A 17,808-nucleotide genomic window follows, 5' to 3' on the forward strand; every position below is an offset into this window, starting at 1 on the left:
ATTCAGTTACCAATATCAAAAAGAAAATAATAAAAAGGAAGCCATCTTGTTATTGAAAACTTGCTTTTAGGTACACCCTACACAGATGACAGTTAGTAACTCTCTTTCTGTCTGCTTACCCAAGGTACTTGGAAAAACATAAATGCTCAAGCACCAAAGTATTAGAATTTGCTCTCTACCCCCTGTATGACATTTGCCTAGCTTTCTGGAATCCAGTTTCCATGAGGTATCCAGAGGGAAAGTCTGGAATGCACTGGCAATGGTCACATTCAACACAGAATTTCAAGGTAGTCTGGCTTTGTAGCTCCTCTGAGAAGCTGGGACAGTGAATGGAGCCCCAGTGACTTTTCCTTTTGCTTCTCAGTCTCAACACTAGAGATTAAACCCAGGGCCTGGAACATTCTTGGCAAGTACTCTACCACAGAGCTACAGCCCCAGCCCTTTGTATTTTTTTATTTTAATTTTGAGACAGGGTCTTGCTAAGTTGCAGAGGCTGTACTTGACTTTCTATCCTCCTGCCTCAGCCTCCTGGGTGGCTGAAATTACAGGCATGTGCCACCACATCCAGCTTTGCAATAATTGTTTTGAATCATTCTTGACTCTTTCCTACCTAGTTCTTCCAGAAAGTTTGAAATTTGGGAATCTGAGGGCATCCCAAGAATGTTGTACAGAGCCCTGTGAAGTTCTTTTGTTTGTAACCTCCTGCCTCCTTTCTTGTTCTCTTTTCACCAGGATTACTACTACAGATTGAGACTGATACTGTTTACATGAAGTAAAAGAGGGAAAGAGAGTTAAACTGGGATGTCTGGAGTTTGGATCAGAAACCTGTTGAGTCAAAGGAGGAACTTAGCAGCAAAATGGAATGGAAATCATTTCCTAAGAAAGTAGACAAGTATGCAGGAAACACCTCTGCACCCCAAAGATAGGCACAGCTGCCACACAGTGACTATTAAAGGGAGGTTCAAAGTCATAAGTAAACAGCTGATTCTCTTGGTTCTTGGGCTGTTGCTGTTGGTGACAGGAAATCTTGTTCCCCAAGCTGCTGGCTTCCTGTTTTATTTTTACTTGTAGCAGATCAGAATGTCCATAACAAGGAGCAGTCTGTTCCAAAGGGTTCTACTCCCTTTTTGAGCCTGAAGGGCTAAAGGATCTTTTTTTTTTTTTTTTTGGTCAGATAATATGTTGGTTTGCTTTTAGGATCTGTGATGGTTAGTTTGGTTTAAGCATTTTGTATCCACAATCAACATTTTTGGTGATGAGCTGGTGTTTTAAAATTTGATGTAAGTAAACCTCTATTTTGTTTTTTTAAAGAGGTGTTATAATATTGGGGGCTAGCATATGTTACCTTTTCATTTGGAGTGACTTTCCCTTGCATTAAAACCATTTGGCCCTTTTGATTTAGATTTGTAAGATAGAGAAATAGTTCCAGACCGGTGTGCTTTGACTGTTGTCATATTCACTGTGTTGAAATTGAAACCTTTTCCTAAACTTATAAAAATAGGAATCTGGTAATCTAAAACAATAGCTCAGCATGAGCCTGCTGAGGGATTTCCTAGGGAAAGGGGCTCAGCTGACTGGCCAAGAAACAGTAACTAAAAGTTTGCAGGGTCTGCTCTAGTCACTTCCTGCTGTTTCTAGAGCCCTTTGGCCCAGGTATATTGAACTGGATAGGAAAGAGAGGGGGAGGCTTTGGGTAGAAGAGAAAGGATCAGAGAATCTTATAGCATAGTTGGCTTAGCATCTGTTTGACATATTGAACATTTAAAACTATCCTTGATATTCTTTCATTCTTTCAATTTACAAACTAAACTTTACTGCTGTTAATAGATACTGGCAGCTAGCATTTAGTTGTACATTAACAGTCATTCACCTAAGAGGAACTGGAGAAGCTATGTCCTGATATATATCAATGGAATCACTGTTGGCAGCTTGAATTCATTCTGGAGATTATCAGATGACGGAATCTCTTTTTTGATTCATATAATTGGTGGCCTAGAATCTGATCTGTCTTGGTTATGGACACCCCAAGGATAGAATCCATACCATCCGATGTTTGCTGAAAGGACTGTTTTCTGACCATGTCTCCTTGCCTCTGGGTAATCTTGTTGGTTGAAACAGTAGTTGTAACTGTGTACCTCAGCCAGCAGTTACTAGTTCAAAATATATATATAAGTTTATCTGGTAAACTTACATAGCAAGTCTTCTAGTAGCAAGACCTTAAAAGAAATGGGAGGGGTAAAAGAGAAAAAGGTGGGGGGTAAAGATCTTTAAAAGCTGTTTTTAGATCAGAGCAAGACAGAAAGAAAGAAAGACACAGCCCTAGTGTGCCTGGAATTTGTGGTTGAGTAATACTTTCCTGTTATTTCTGTTTTAGGTTGTTTTTCATCATTCAGAACATTGCCTGAAGCAGGTCCACCATGCCGTTAGTAACGAGAAACATCGAGCCAAGGCACCTGTGCCGTCAGACGTTGCCTAGCGTTAGAAGCGAGCTGGAATGCATGACCAACATCACCCTGGCAAATGTCATCCGACAGCTGGGCAGCCTGAGTGAGTGCCTCCGAGAGCCTGTGCTTTGCCCTCAGGGGTCGTTGGTGCTCTTTATTTAGTTTCCTTCTCCTCCCATGTTCCTATTTCTCCCCCATCTGCCTTCCCTAGGTAATGTGAAATGTATTCCATCCCCCCCCCCCCCAAAGAGAGGCTCCTTTTTTGGTACAGATTCTTCCCCCCATCCTTTCTCCATCTACCACCACCCTCTAGGTTCCCTCCCCCTCCCCCTCCACCTGCTTCAAAAGAAATCTGTGGGAAGGGTAGCAGGAAGAGCTGCAGCAGAAACTGCAGATGGAATGACAGAGCAGAATTCTCTGTGTGTAAAGTGGGAGGTTCACAGAGCAGTGTCTTGGGTCGGGGAATGTGCCTCTAATTACAGGAGCTGTTCGATGTAGCCTGACTTTGTTGAAGCCTCAAATGTGCCAATAGCCTTTATCTATCCAACACCCTCCCCCACTTTCTTTCCAAAGAGGAGTAAAGCAAACATGTACTCAGAGAAATTCTGGCTGACTAGTCTACCCTGGTACACATTTAATTGTGCTGCAAGCCCCCAGGTCCAAGTTCAGGGTACAAATTACTTCTGCAGTCTCTAGGGTTTTGGGAGTTTTACAAGCTGTGTGAACATACAGTGACACAAATAGTAGCTGGAGCCATTCTTCTCTAGGAGGAAGATGGGGGTTAGCCCAGTCTGTTTTGGAGCTGAGGGAAAGCCAGTTCAATTACAATTTTGTTTTTTAATTGGTAAGAATGAATGAGACTGCCATGGGTGGGAGTACATGGGGTACATGCACGTGGTTTGGGTTTCATTCTGAATCAAGCTAACTTTATTTGCTTGAAGCCGAGGTATGGGAAGGGCAGATGCTTGGGTTGGCTCTGCATTTGTCTACTGCCACCCCAGGTCCCATAAGCACCTCTGTCAAAATGCCATTTTAGTGTGATATTCCTTAGCAAAGGCAACTTGGTGTGAATTATTTCAGATACTTGCCCTCCTGTCGCGTCACTGTCCTTAGTGAAGGGAGAGGAATATCAAGAAAGCCTGCATTCCCCCAGATAGTAATAGGTCCTGCCTTTAAAATAGGAGCCTGAGAAGATAGAGCTCTGTTACCAAATGATGTATGGAGTCTGAGATTCCTAAGCCTTCACCTAGCTCAGGGACCATCTCAATTGATCCAGGGCTTAGGGAAACCTGGATGGGGTGTCACAAAGAAATGAAACCCTGCCAGTGCCTGTCTTTTACAAAGGAACATTGACAGTAGCTCAACAGCAGTGCTGCTGACAAAGAAGCACATGAAAGCTGTAGAGAGCCTCACTGCTTCTTAAAAGCATCATTTCTGCTTCTGTCACCCTGAGAAGGCCAAATGGGTGGAAGTCAATCACATACTAGTTCGTTCTCCATAGGACAAAGAACATCCAGCTAATGATGCTTCTTATTCGCACTCAGCAGGAGTTATGCTCCCTCTAAGGTGTTTTTCCAGGATAGTGTTGATGGATGCCATTGAAGACCCTCCCACTTGTGATCAGACCACACCTATGTTGAGGAAGCCCATCTAAGGGACAAGGTTCTGTTTGTGCCTAAGGAAACAAGATTTCTAACTGACCCTTTATTCATCCAGTTAATGCTGGGTTTCAGTTCTTGCGATTAAAAGGCTCAGGGGTTACTCCAGTTAAACTGGGCTAACTAGGCTGCACAAAATAACCACATAAGAGACACAAATACCTTTTTCTTTGGGGTCGCTGTGACGACTCCTTTGACGTTAAGGGTCCACAGAAAAAGTGAGCGAGAGCATGCGCTGACCCCTTTTATTGAGGAGAAGCTGTTCAAATGAGGCAAGGGGTCAGGTTTCAGGGGGCTGAGTCTATCTTCATGATGTCCACTGTCAGCAGGTTGACTGACACCTGGGTAGGCCACATCCAAGGGCACAGTAAGAGAAGGGGACACACACAAGGCACTTCCATGGAAGATTCTATCCTAAACAGGGCAAGGGGTTATATTACAAAGGAACAGGTGAGCATAGCTTCACCCATGGGGCTGTAGCAAGACACACGAGACACTGACCCTCGAACCCAAGAAGGGTGGGGAAAGCTCTGCCACATTTCTGTGACTGAGCGCCTCAGCACCCAGCCAGGGAGTGTGACTCAGTCACGTGTAAGGTTGGTCTCCCACATGTAAACATGTATTGTATATATTTTGTGTGCTGGATGCTGAGAAGATACAGTGATAAGAAATGGTCTCTGGGCTGGGGATGTGGCTCAAGAGGTAGCACACCCGCCTGGCATGCGTGCCGGGGCGCTGGGTTCGATCCTCAGTAACACATAAAAATAAAATAAAGATGTTGTGTCCATCGAAAACTAAAAAATAAATATTAAAAAATTTTTCTCTCTCTCTCTCTCTCAAAAAAAAAAATAAAAGAAAGAAAGAAAAAGAAATGGTCTCTGCCTTCCAGGAGTTCATATCTACCAGCAGAAATGGAAATAAGTAATTCTTCAGGGGATCATGAGGAGAAGGAGAGAAAGGAACTCAAATTTCTTGATTGTCTACTTTTGCCAGTTTTTTATTTTTTAATATATATTTTTTAGTTGTAGATAGACAAAATATGTTTATTTATTTATTTATTTTTATGTGGTCCTGAGGCTTGAACCCAGTGCTTCACACATGCTAAGCAAGTGCTCTACCACTGAGCTACAACTCCAGCCCCTGCTTTTGCCAGGATCTTGATATAATCTCATTTAATCTTTTCAATAGTTCTATAAGGGTAGAAAGTTCTGGTCTCCTTTTTCAGATGAAGAAATAAAAGCTCCAAAAAGTACAGTAACTTCTTTAAAGAGACACAGCCAGTAAGAGGCAAAATCAATATTTACTTATTTTTTGGTGTTAGGGATAGAACCCAGGGCCTTGTGTATGCTAAGCATTCACTGTACCACTGAGCTACACTCTCGGCCTCAAAAGTCAATATTTAAACTTAGACTTCTTAAGAATTTCTTTGCTCAGTCCTTTACTGTGTCTTTGGCAACAGTGCTATAGTTCAGACCTTCATTGACTTTGACCTAAACTATCGATGTAGTTTACTTTTGGCCTCCTTTTTAACCCCCTTTTATCTGTTCCTTATATTTCTGCCAGAGTGATCTACCTAAAATGCAGTTTTTACTCCTTCCTTCCTTCCTTCCTTCCTCCCTCCCTCCCTCCCTCCCTCCCTTCCCTCCCTCCCCTCCCTCCCTCCCTCCCTCCCTTCCTTCCTTCCCTTCCTTCCCTTTCTTTCATACTAAAGATTGAACCCAGGAGTGCTGAGCACATCCCCAGCCCTTTTTTTTTTTTTAAGACAGGGCCTCACTAAGTTGCTCAGAGCCTCGATAAGTTACTGGGGCTGGCTTTGAACTCGCTATCCTCCTGCCTCAGCCTCTGAGCTGCTGGGATTATAGGCATGTAACATCATTTCCAGCCAGTTCTCACTTTTTACTTTTATAATTCTGAACTTTTGATTTGAGGAGGGTACAGGGAATGAACTGAGGGGTGCTTTACCAACTGAACTACATTCTCTCTTTTTTTTTCCCCACAGAGGGTCTTGCTAAATTGCTAAGGCTGGCCTTCAACTTGATTGAGATCCTCCTACCTCAGCCTCCCAAGTCACTGGGTTATAGGCGTGTGCCACCATGCCCAGCTAATACAAATCTTAACCATTTATCTCGGTCTTCACTATGGAATAATCTAACTTCCTTGGCCTAGCATTTAAGATTCTCTTTTAAGACCTGTCTTCCTTTCTAGTCCCATTTTCTACAATTTGTCATCCCCTATTTTACAGTCTTTACATTTTACAATCTTTTAAATTCATATTTCCATGCTGTGCTGTTGCTGGACAGCCCTTAGCCTCTTTTTCTTCCCGGTTTCATGGAGCTGATCCTTCAAGGCCAGATCAGGAATCTCCTTCAGATTGGGATAAGTGCTCCTCTGAGTTCCCATTACATGTCTGTATTATTACCTGCCACATTATATTGCAAATCAACTGTCTTTTATGCTAAATTAAAAGTTCTTTGAAAGCAGAAATCCTGTTGTTTGTCCTTGAACTTCTGTGTCGACCTTATACAGTACCTGGCACCCAGTAGAAGTTGTTCATTAAATGTTGAATGATTCATGTCTGTATGTTCCCCACGATTCAGTGCTGTTGGTATACAGAGAATACAGGGGAGGAAGAAATCCTCTCTATGAGAAGTGGGAGTACAGGTGGGGAAAGGAAGGCTTCTTAGAAGAGGTTACATTTAAAGTGGGCTTAGGATTTCATCCAGCAGAGAGGGGCTCAGAGACAGACTCTGATTTTGTCCTCATGCATTGTACGTTAGCCAGAACTGGTTCTTCTGATAGTGAAACTCTGGTTATGGAATAGATAAAGCAAAAACTGAAAATCCTGGGCTGGGAATGTGGCTCAGTGTTAGAACCCTTGCCTGGCATGTGCAAGGCCCTGAATTTGATCCCTAACACACATATATATGAAAAGAAACTAAAAATTCCTCTGGACATAGTAGCACATGCCTGTAATCCCAGCTACTTGGGAGGCTGAGTCAGGAGGATCATGAGTTAGAAGCCAACCTGGGCAATTTAGTGAGACCCTGTCTCAAAATAATATGAAAAAGCCTGGGGATGTAACTCAGTGGTAGAGCATTGCCTAGCATGTGTCTTGGGTTTAATCCCCTGTACTGGGAAGGGATTGGGGGACTTTAAAAGTCCAGAGCCATAGATTTCTTCATGATAGCACATTTAGAATTCTTATTTTCCTTCAGTATGGTGAGATTGCATTCACGTTTTAGCTTGCCATGTTTTAGAAACTAAATGCACAGTCAGCCATTCAGCACTTTGGATTGGTATTGTGGCTATTTAGGAGACTGGAACCCCTACTTGGGTCATTAGGGAATCATGCTCTGATACTGGGTTTTCTCACTGGTGGCATTCAGGAGCTTTAGGACTCCCACTCAGACTTCAATAAGAGCAGCTGCACATTTTTAAAAATTGGTTTTACCTGTTGTACTTCCACGTAACATTTTGTTTGAAGAGTTCTGCTAAAGGGGGAAAAAAAAAAAAAACTATCAAACTACTCTGAAATCTTTTGTAAAATGTCCCATCAGGACATTCTGTTAAGGATGTTGTGGTGGGTCTTGGGTCTGTGTTGGTAGTCTGAATGGGCCATTGAGTCTCCAACTGGAATTATGTTTCAAATTTCCTCCATGTTTAAAACAGGATATTTAGATTTGGGTGGGGTGGGTACCAGGGATTGAACTTGGGCTCTGAACCACTGGCCACATCCGCAGACCTGTTTGGTATTTTATTTAAAGACAGTATCTCACTGAGTTGCTTAGCACCTTCCCATTGCTGAGGCTAGATTTGAACTCAAGATCTTCCTGCCTCTGCCTCCTGAACTGCTGGGATTACAGGCATTTGCCACAGTGCCCAGCTGATATTTTATTTATTTAAAAAAAAAAAACTCGTTTTTTATTTTTCATTTTGAGTCGGGATCTCTCTAAGTTGTTTGGGGCCTTGTTATGTTGCTGAGTCTGGCTTTGAACCTGTGATCCTCCTGCCTCAACCTCCAAAACCACTGGGATTAAAGTCATGTGCCTCTGCACCCAGTTTAAGGATTATTCTTAACACAGAAGTCGAAAAAACTCATTTAAAACTGAGGTAGTGTCACTCCTCTTCATAAAAACCTCTAGCAATTACCCATTTTAGTTCTAATAAAATTAAAATTCCTAAAAATGCACTGCAAGGCTCCTGGTGACTTGGGGCCTCTCTAACTTCCTCTCCTCCTACACTAGTCCTTTCTCAGTGGGCATCAGGCACACTGGACTCATCACTAGGCAAAACCTTGTCCTAGGTACTTTGCCTTGCTATTACTTCTTTTAAAACCTCTTTCAGATCCCACCTCAGCGGAGCATGCTCTGAAGTTGTCTAAAATCGCAATATGCCTTTCTTCCCCCTTAACTTTTGTTCCCTCTACCCTGACCATCTCTTTTTCAAACAGCTGTACTGAAGTATAATTGCAAAATAACCACTGTATTTAGCATGTGTAATTTGTAAGTTTTGACAAATTTATTTATTTATTTATTTTATTATTATTATTTTTTTAAATGATATTTGCTCATTTAATTTTTTTTTTTGTACTGAGGATTAAATTCAGTGGGTGCTTACCATGGAGCTACACCCGCAGTTTTTTTTTTTTTTTTTTAAAGAGAGAATTTATTAATATTTATTTTTTAGTTCTTGGAGGACACAACATCTTTGTACATGGTGCTGAGGATCGAACCCGGGCCTCACGCATGCCAGGCAAGCGCGCTACCGCTTGAGCCACATCCCCAGCCCTTTTTTTTTTTTTTTAAATTTATTTATTTTTAGTTCTCGGCGGACACAACATCTTTGTTGGTATGTGGTGCTGAGTATCGAACCCGGGCCGCACGCATGCCAGGCGAGCGCGCTACCGCTTGAGCCACATCCCCAACCCTTGACAAATTTATAACCTCTGAAACTATCATCATAATCAATAAAACAAGTATTGTCACCAATAGGAAAAAAAAAAAAGGCTTCACTATCACTGCCCATGCTGGTCTTCAACTTGTGAGCTGCCTCAGCATCTTAAGAAGTTGGGTCTGCAGGCATGTACTCTATTGCTGGCTTAGATGATTACCCTCTTTAAAGTCCTCTAACCTGGGCTGGGGTTGTAGCTCAGTGGTAGAGCGCTTGCCTAGCATGTGTGAGGCACTGGGTTCGATCCTCAGCACCATGTAAAAATAAATAAATCAAATGTATTGTGTTCATCTACAACTAAAAAAAAAAAAAAAGTTTTCTAGGGGATGGGGTTGTGGCTCAGTGGCAGAACACTTGCCTAGCTTGTGTGAGGCACTGAGTTCGATCCTCAGCACCACATATAAATAAATAAAAAATAAAGGTGCATCAACAACTAAAACATTAAAAAAAAAAAGTCCTCTAACATGGCTTAGCAATCTAAAGAATCTCTTTATAACAACTTAGAATTTTAGCTCATTTAATCCTTACGGTAACTTTTAGCTCATTTAATCCTTACGATAATAACTACATTTACTTATAGTAAATGTAGTTATTATCCCCAGTTTATAGATGAGACTAAGGCTGAGAGACTGTGACTTGCAAAGGAGTACACAGGTACAAATAGAGCTGAGACATAAACTCAGGTCTTCTAACTTGAAGTCTGCGTTTTTGTCCTATAGTACAGTTCTGAGTTTGTCAAGGTCCTGAACTGATGTGACAGTGGGAAAACATTTACCCTACCTCATCTCATTCCTCTTAAAAAAGAGATCTCGTGTTACCAGTTCTTTACATTAGGGGTTTTCTGTCTGTAAGCTTCTAAACACACTTTCTTTTCCTTTTTTTTTGGTACTAGGGATTGAACCCAGGGGTGCTTTAGCTTGAAACTACATTCCCAGTTCTTTTTATTGTATTTGAAACAGGATTTTGCCCTGAACTTGTGATCCTTCTGCATCAGTTTCCTGAGTCATTGGAACTACTGGCACATACCACTGTTCTAGTGCAAACACAGTTTCCTTCCTTCTTTCTGTCCTTCCTTCCTTCTGTACTGGGGATTGAACCCAGGTGCTTAATCACTGAGCCACATCTCTAGCCCTTTTTATTTTTTATTTTGAGATAGGGTCTCTCCAAATTGCTGAGGGCCTCATTAGTTGCTTAGGCTAGCTTCAAACTTGAATCCTTTCTGCCCCAACCTCCTGAGTCACTGGGATTACAGGTGTGTGCCATTGCAGCCAGCTCCAAACTCAATTTTCTGTTACCTGGTAGAGCATGATATAGAATCATTTGTGTAGGAACATAGTCATGTTATGGACAGGAGCAAATAGGATCCTCCACTTGCAGAGTAGAAATGTGGTTTGTTAACCAATTTGACTCCTTTGAGCTCAGGAGCTTTTCATAGTGTTTAAAATCACGGGACTATTCAGTATGCAAGGCCTTGCTCCTTCCCAGATTAGAAACTCCTTATTGACTTAAATTTACTAGCAATTCGAAATAAGCTGTTGATTTATCTTATCCTTACTTTGCAGGTTATACTGGAAAGGTAAGCTGCACTCCACTCTAAAGGTGCAGTTTTTGCCTTTCAGACTAATCCCCCCACCCACCCCAATAAGGACTAAGCATTAATGTAGTTTAGAAGCTAAACATGACAGCCTACTTTAAATAGTTCTCAAAAAAATTATCTTTGGATTGGGCATAGTCATTTATGCCTGCCTTCACCTTGCAAGTAAGAAACTCAGATGGTATATTTATTCATATGTACTACTTCTCATTCCTAGTAAGAATGTGGCCTTGTGGTTTGGAATGACAATATGGAAATAGTGTCAAATTGCTGTTATGTTTCTTTGGCTGCAAATTCTCCTTGCATTCCAGGGTTGAAAATACAGAACTCTTTTCTTTTTCTAAAAAACAAAACATTGTAGAAAGAGTCCACTGGTATGTTGTTTTTCAGGGAGGGTTGAAAGCTTCAGCTTTACACTTGTTTCCTGAGATGTAGTGGTTTTGGTGGTAGTGGTTGTTGTTTGGTGTGTGGGTATGTGTGTGTGTGTGTGTGATTGGAGTTTTAATCCAGGGGCACTTTACCACGATCATCTTTTTTTTTTTGAGAGAGAGAGAGAGAGAGAGAGGGTCTCACTAAGTTGCTGAGGCTAACTTCAAACTTGCAGTCCTCCTGCCTCAGCCTCCTGAGTTGTTGGGATTACAGGTGTGTACCACTGTACATGGCCTGAGATATAGATTTGAAGGGTTTTAACCTACAGCAGAGACTTTGAAAGTTGCAGGTTATAGAACCTAAAGTAACCTTTTCACCCCTTAGAAGAACTTATGTGTCTCTGTTGTAGGATGATGGTAAGTTCAAGGCCGCTTGGAGATAACACAAATCATCTTGGTTGTTCAGTGGATTTTTTTTTTTTTTTGTACTAGAGATTTAACCCAGAAGTCACATTCCCCAACCCTTTTTATTTTTTGAGACAGGGTCTCACTAAGTTGTTTAGGGTCTTGCTAAGTTGCTGAGGCTGGTTTTGAACCTGTGATCCTCCTGCTGCTGCTTCCTGAGTTGCTAGGATTACATGCATGTGCCACCATACCTAGCTGTTCAATGAACTTTTGAAGCTCCAGTGAGAAAGTAATTTATTATTTATCATATTAATTGTGGGCACCTTATAGGTTCTCTTAATTCCCAATCTGTTTTTTTTTTTTTTAAATATTTTTTAGTTGTAGATAGACACAATACCTTTTTTTATTTTTATGTGGTGCTGGGGATCAAACCCAGTGCCTCACACATGCTAGGCAAGCACTCTACCACTGAGCCACAACCCCAACCCCTCCCAATCTGTTTTTTGGAACAAGTTGCTTTACAGATAGCAAGGGGCTGAGTGCTACAGATAAATGTGTAGACATATTGTCTTTCAGGATTAATTTTTGCATTACACCTATTGATTTTATTCAGCCTGCTTTGAGTGTCATTACCGTTCAGAGAGTTTGCTAAGAAGGCTCTATTAGTTATAAAGCATATTCAGACCGCCCAAACTATGGAGACTATATCTCTAGGTCTAAGGGGAAGCATATGTATGTGTGTATGTGTTAGAGGAGTGGGGAATACAATTTTTAGTAGGCAGGTTTTGTGTCCATTTATGACATTCCTAAGCACTAGTGACTTGGTTCCTTTGGTCTTTACAGGTAAATACGCAGAGGACATTTTTGGAGAGCTCTTTACTCAGGCAAATACCTTTGCCTCTCGAGTAAGCACCCTTGCTGAGAGGGTTGACCGACTACAAGTTAAAGTCACTCAGCTGGATCCCAAAGAAGAAGAAGGTAAGGAAGCTGAGCTCAGCATTTACAGGCTCTTGTGAGCAGTTTCTTAGAATTTCTTCTCCTGATTTATAAAAAAGCAAGGAGAAAAATCAGAGATCTATGGAGATATGTTTTGAAATGACATAAACCTGGGAGGTGTAAAGAAACCTTTTTAGTCCTACCACATACTTCCTTTCTCCACATACTTCCCCATATACTTCCTTTCTCCCATTCCCCCAATTCCTTCATTCTCAAATTTCCTTTCATATTTTGCTACCATTAAAGTACTTGGAAGATTCATTCCACCTAAAAAGAGAGTCTGCTAGATTTGGCTACATAGTAAACCTCTATGTTGCCTCATTTTGTTCAGTCGTGAAATGGCTGGGCTGCTGACAGTCTTGTGGGGCTTCCCCAGAGGAGGAAGGGAAAAAAAAACCTGGCTGCAGACAGCTGCAGCCAAGAAATGCAGCAGCTGAGGCCTCTCTGACTGGTGTGACTCAATGTTTGTTCAAATAGCCTGTCGTCCATTTTCTAACGCCTTCCATCTTCTCTCAGTGTCACTACAAGGAATCAACACCCGAAAGGCTTTCAGAAGCTCTACCATTCAAGACCAGAAGCTTTTTGACAGAAATTCTCTCCCAGTGCCTGTCTTGGAAACATACAATACCTGTGATACTCCGCCCCCTCTCAACAATCTCACCCCTTACAGGTAACAACTGCCTAGCCTTTCCTTTTTTTGGTCTATAGTTAACAACACTAGATTGTCTAAAATATCTGAAGATGTTGTTACATCAGGGGATTTTACCAAAAGCTTACTACCTACACAGGAGTTGCTTGAGCAACAGAAGCTAAAGAGCCTTAAAAGCTGTTGTCACTTACTATTGTTTGGTTTCTGAAATTCATACTGAATATAATACATATTGAAAGTTTGGTGTAACATTGCATGCTGCAGAGTTTAATTTGGTGTAAGCTAGGTTCATCTTGGGTTTCATCCAAGGAATTTAGTTATTATAGAACCAAAAGGACTTTGTTACAAGGCGGTCCTACAGCATGGATCCCAGGGGCAACCTTCTAGAAAGGCTCCCACACTTATTTGGAAACCACTAGATTACCAGATGTTTGGGTGTGTTCATGGAGCCAGCTTCATGAACTGGCTGCTCTGGGCCCAGAGTGGTCCTTCCAAAGCTTAAGGAGTAATTGGCATTCTTCCAAGTTATTGTCATTCACTTTGTTTTGAACATTCTTTCTGTATTTCTTCTGCAAGGACCTACCCTTCTGTGGCTGGACTTGAAAAAGAAGGTAGCCTTAAAGACAATTTAAAAGCACCTCCTTTCCACTAGTGGTTTGGTAGTACAAAACCTCTGAATGGGGCAGAAAGTGAATATTTATCTTGCTTGTATCCTTAAATATCTTTGGAACAGGTAAAAAGTAATTACAGATAGCTGGAGGCAGATGTTTTCTTTATTTTATTTTTATGTGGTGCTGAGAATCGAACCCAGGGCCTCACACGAGCTAGCTGAGCACTCTACCGCTGAGTCACAACTCCAGTCCCTGGAGGCAGATGTTTTCTATCAGACATGAATACACTGCAAAGCAGTGTGTGTGTGTGTGTGTGTGTGTGTGTGTGTGTGTCCCTCCCTGTGAAATTCAAGGATATCATTCCGATTCAGGGACCATGGAATGGGAACTTGGTAGTTTCTCACACAGAGAAAGTACAAAGCATCCACCCTTTTTTATTACTGTATGAAATTATGCTTGCCCCTTGGCTTTTAAAGGGACTAGTAAACATAGCAGGCCAGAACTTTGACTTAATAGTCTCCACCCTGTAGTCTAGTTGGCTGTGGGCAGAGAAGTATGGGGCAGAAAGGGGTCACACACCTGATAACATTATGGGGAATGTTATACAGGTGATTTGTGTGGTAAGATAGTTTTATTGTTCAGATAATTTTATTTTTCAGGGAATGGTATTTTCTTTGTAAACATACAATATCAGAATTAGCATCTCCTTATTTTTCTGGACTTGACCTAAGAGAAACAACAGTAGGATATCCAACTCTGAACAAGATTTAATATGAAAATTATTAGTGTTTGATTTGGAAACATTTTCTCTGTGTTGTGATAGGATTGGAAGGTAGAAAATAAAGTTGCCTTTACAATACTTTTTTGTTCAGAATAATGTTAAAAATTGTTCACCCTGAAGCACGTGCTTTCTGGACAGTGAGGGGCTTAGCCATGCCAAAGTGATTATTAAGTCTGGCAGATGGCACCTTATATTGACATTCAATAGCTCACTATGTAGCACTGTCATAGTCATTAAGAGATGGTGAGTAAACCTTGTAGTCTTAAAACTGCTGGCCATCTGTTCTCATTGAGGCCCCCTTGTGGTGGGGTGAGGGTGGATGCTGCACTATTGTAGAAGGAAGCAAAAAGGTGCAGTGCAGTGCAGTGGTTATCTGTGTATAGAGAAATAACAGCTGTATACACATACATACATTTGTTTATATTTGTGTATACATGTAAACCTGTATATGAGTGTACAGGTTTCAGGTGGGTTGAAGGCCACTGAAGAGTCCTGGGGAATTGGTGGGGAAAGAGGAAACAGTAACAGAAATCCCCTTGGATGTGCCAGCATATCCAGATGTCCTCAGGGAGCTGTCTGTGGCCATGCAGATCATTGAAAATGATCAGAATCTCTGCTGCTGTAGTTTATTCTTGCCCTAACCATGCCAATTCCTCTATCAGGAATTGAAAGTAATGAGAAAGTTCTTAAGAAGTAGAGAGGTGCCATTCAGGGGCATTGAAATGCAGGTAAGGAGAGGAAATATGCAATCGATTTGAATGACTACTTGATTCCTTGGTGTAAAAACTGCTAACTGGTAGGTGTTTGGAATATTGGATTTGGTTGGGAGCTCATCTGTCTACTGACAGCTACTTGTCTTCATTTCTATCCCAGGGATGATGGAAAAGAGGCACTCAAATTCTACACCGACCCTTCATACTTCTTTGATCTTTGGAAGGAGAAGATGCTGCAGGACACCAAGGATATCATGAAAGAGAAGAGAAAGCATAGGGTGAGGGGAAAGGGGCCTCTGTTCTACACATCAGTAGGCACGATTGTGGAGGGGGGATAAAAAGGAAGCCAGTCTTATGTGAAGTAATTCCGAATGGCTGCTTGCTTGGATGCCAGGTGAAACTCTTAAAAAAAATGTGTCCACACCAAGCACCACCAAGATGAAAGTATAAATCACACCAAAAATGTGTTTGTTCCCCCTGGTGCTATTAACAATTGAGTATATTCAGGCTGAGTTTTAGAAATTGACTTTTCTATTCACCATTTATTTCTCTTGCAATTTGCACCTGACTCTGCTGGACACTTGAGCTAGGCTAGTCCCTTCCCCGCCAGTTTTGCAGCTCATTTCTCAGAGACTAGCACAGGTTCTGCAGTGTTTGATTTGCAACAGGAGCAGTTTAACACCTTCATTCCTGCTTGGTTAGCACCAGGGGAGTGGATATGTCTGGTTTGTGGATATGCCCCTTTCTCCTAGGCTCCTGGTGCTATGTGTGTGACCTACCAGTTTTGACCTCACAATTCCATTAGCATGGCTGCCAGCAGGCCCAAGAGAATACCATAGGCTAGTCCAGCTTCACAGGATGGAAAATTCTTCCATGGTTTTTGTTTTGTTTTGTCTTTTAAATATTTCCTTATATCTGTCCCAGATATCTGCAGCTGTCATTCCTTCTCATCTCTCTTAACTGTTCTTTGTGGCAGAGCAAGTAACAAATGACTGGTTACTAACTTCCTAACAATTAGAGCTTTTCAAAGACATGAAAGAGTTACTCAGCGAGGTAGTAGTCTTCCCATTGCTAGAGGTGTTTAAATGTGGGACTGAGCAAGTGTTTTGCCTAGAAGGTGGTTTGAATTAGACGACCTCTAGGTCACCCCAGACCTAGTAATTCTATAAATTCTGCTCTTATCATATGTTGTTGTCTAGATAAATCATCTCTTAAATATACATCTTTGAAGATGGGTGGAATTTTAATGAAGACTTTGGAAAATAGTTCCCAAAGATTTTTGTTGTTGTTCCTTTTCATTATAGAAAGAAAAGAAAGATAATCCAAATCGAGGGAATGTAAACCCACGTAAAATCAAGACACGTAAAGAAGAATGGGAGAAAATGAAGATGGGACAAGAATTTGTGGAGTCCAAAGAAAAGCTGGGGCCTTCTGGGTAAGTGAAGCATTCTTTGAAGGATCTGGGGACCTGGGGACAATAGTCTGACAGCTCTGGCATGACACCTTTTACACCCCCTGAAATCTGGCTTTGTTGTTTTGATCAATACCGCTATTAATCAGCTACTTTTAAGTGCATCCATCTGGTGATTAAAATTTGCTAAATAAATCAAAGAGACTCAGCAATTTAAATGAGGTAACTGGAGTGGTCTGGTAAAGAAGGCCCATGGCTTCTAGTGCCCCTACTCTGCCAGACACTAGTATGTCTGAGGGTCTCAGAGGAAAAATTGGAAGGGGAAGAAAAGTGGTCTTGGGAGCCTTCTGCTTCCAGAGCATGGATTTGAAGGTCATACCTAAGAGCCAAGCATTTTGAGGGAGTGAGGAAGGCCAGGCAAAGAAATTGTACACATCACCAGAGCAACTTTTCAGCCAGCTTTTGTCAGTCTTAGAGAGAAGCTAGCCAAGGAGTTGAATGCAGATTTCAGAGTCAGTGTGGGAAAGGTTGCTTGGCCACTGTGGAGGCTATATATCTCTGTGGAGAAATGGGAGATGTCAGTCTGACCCCATTTCCCAATACCAAATCACATTGGAAGTTTAAAGGGGAAAAAATGGTGTTTAAACTTGGTTTGATGTTCTTATCCTGTTGTCTGACCTATATGACATTCAAAGCCAAGTCACCAGGACTGTTTGGCATGAATGTTGCTCTGGTTTTTCCTCTAAATACATTGTATCCGGGTTGTCAGAGAACCATGCCAGCCCATGCAGGGTGTCTAGGATTGATAAAAGGAAAGAGTTAAGTTGTTCTTGCTTTTAGAAATAACTCTACCATGAAAATCTTGACTTTTAAAAATCTTGACACTTCTGACACTTGTTCTTCCTGGATTAAGAGATTTGTTTTAAAGAGTGATGAAGATAGTGAGAAGAAAGGTGAACCTTTCTTTCTTTCTTTCAGCCCTGAGGGTGTCTTCATTACCTTCACCTCCCAATAAAAGGGGCTGTTTTGTTCTGTGGTCCCATCCTCTTCAGACAGGCATTTATCATAGGTTCAGTGACTTTAAGGCCAGAAGCTTATATGTTCATAATGTCAGCTATTATGTATGTCTTTTTTTGTGGGATGGGGGTGGTGAATATGAGGAGTTTGCCTCTCATTTTCTCATTGTCCAGGAGTTTGGAGTTGGGCTGCTGGCTAGTCTATCTGGACA

General features: G+C 41.5%; 1 protein-coding gene across 3 annotated transcripts in view; it reads left to right on the forward strand.

Annotated features, from left to right (window-relative positions):
* Nucleotides 1-17,808, forward strand: part of Wasf2 (WASP family member 2) — a 74,015-nt gene that overhangs the window by 47,603 nt on the left and 8,604 nt on the right. Inside the window, exons 2-7 of one of the 3 annotated variants that reach the window (XM_046468701.2) lie at nucleotides 733-892; nucleotides 2,375-2,547; nucleotides 12,263-12,397; nucleotides 12,932-13,085; nucleotides 15,330-15,447; nucleotides 16,474-16,604. In XM_046468701.2, the coding sequence (XP_046324657.1) occupies nucleotides 2,418-2,547; nucleotides 12,263-12,397; nucleotides 12,932-13,085; nucleotides 15,330-15,447; nucleotides 16,474-16,604 (668 nt within the window). In that variant the 5' untranslated portion in view covers nucleotides 733-892; nucleotides 2,375-2,417. Of the gene's footprint in view, nucleotides 1-732; nucleotides 893-1,163; nucleotides 1,281-2,374; nucleotides 2,548-12,262; nucleotides 12,398-12,931; nucleotides 13,086-15,329; nucleotides 15,448-16,473; nucleotides 16,605-17,808 lie in introns of those variants that run through there. The other 2 variants (XM_046468703.2, XM_046468700.2) reach the window with 2 other exon arrangements.

Source organism: Marmota monax, unplaced genomic scaffold, assembly GCF_021218885.2.
Source record: "Marmota monax isolate L192 unplaced genomic scaffold, Marmota_monax_Labrador192_F-V1.1 WCK01_AAM20220418_F8-fsc00008, whole genome shotgun sequence".
NCBI lineage: Eukaryota > Metazoa > Chordata > Mammalia > Rodentia > Sciuridae > Marmota > Marmota monax.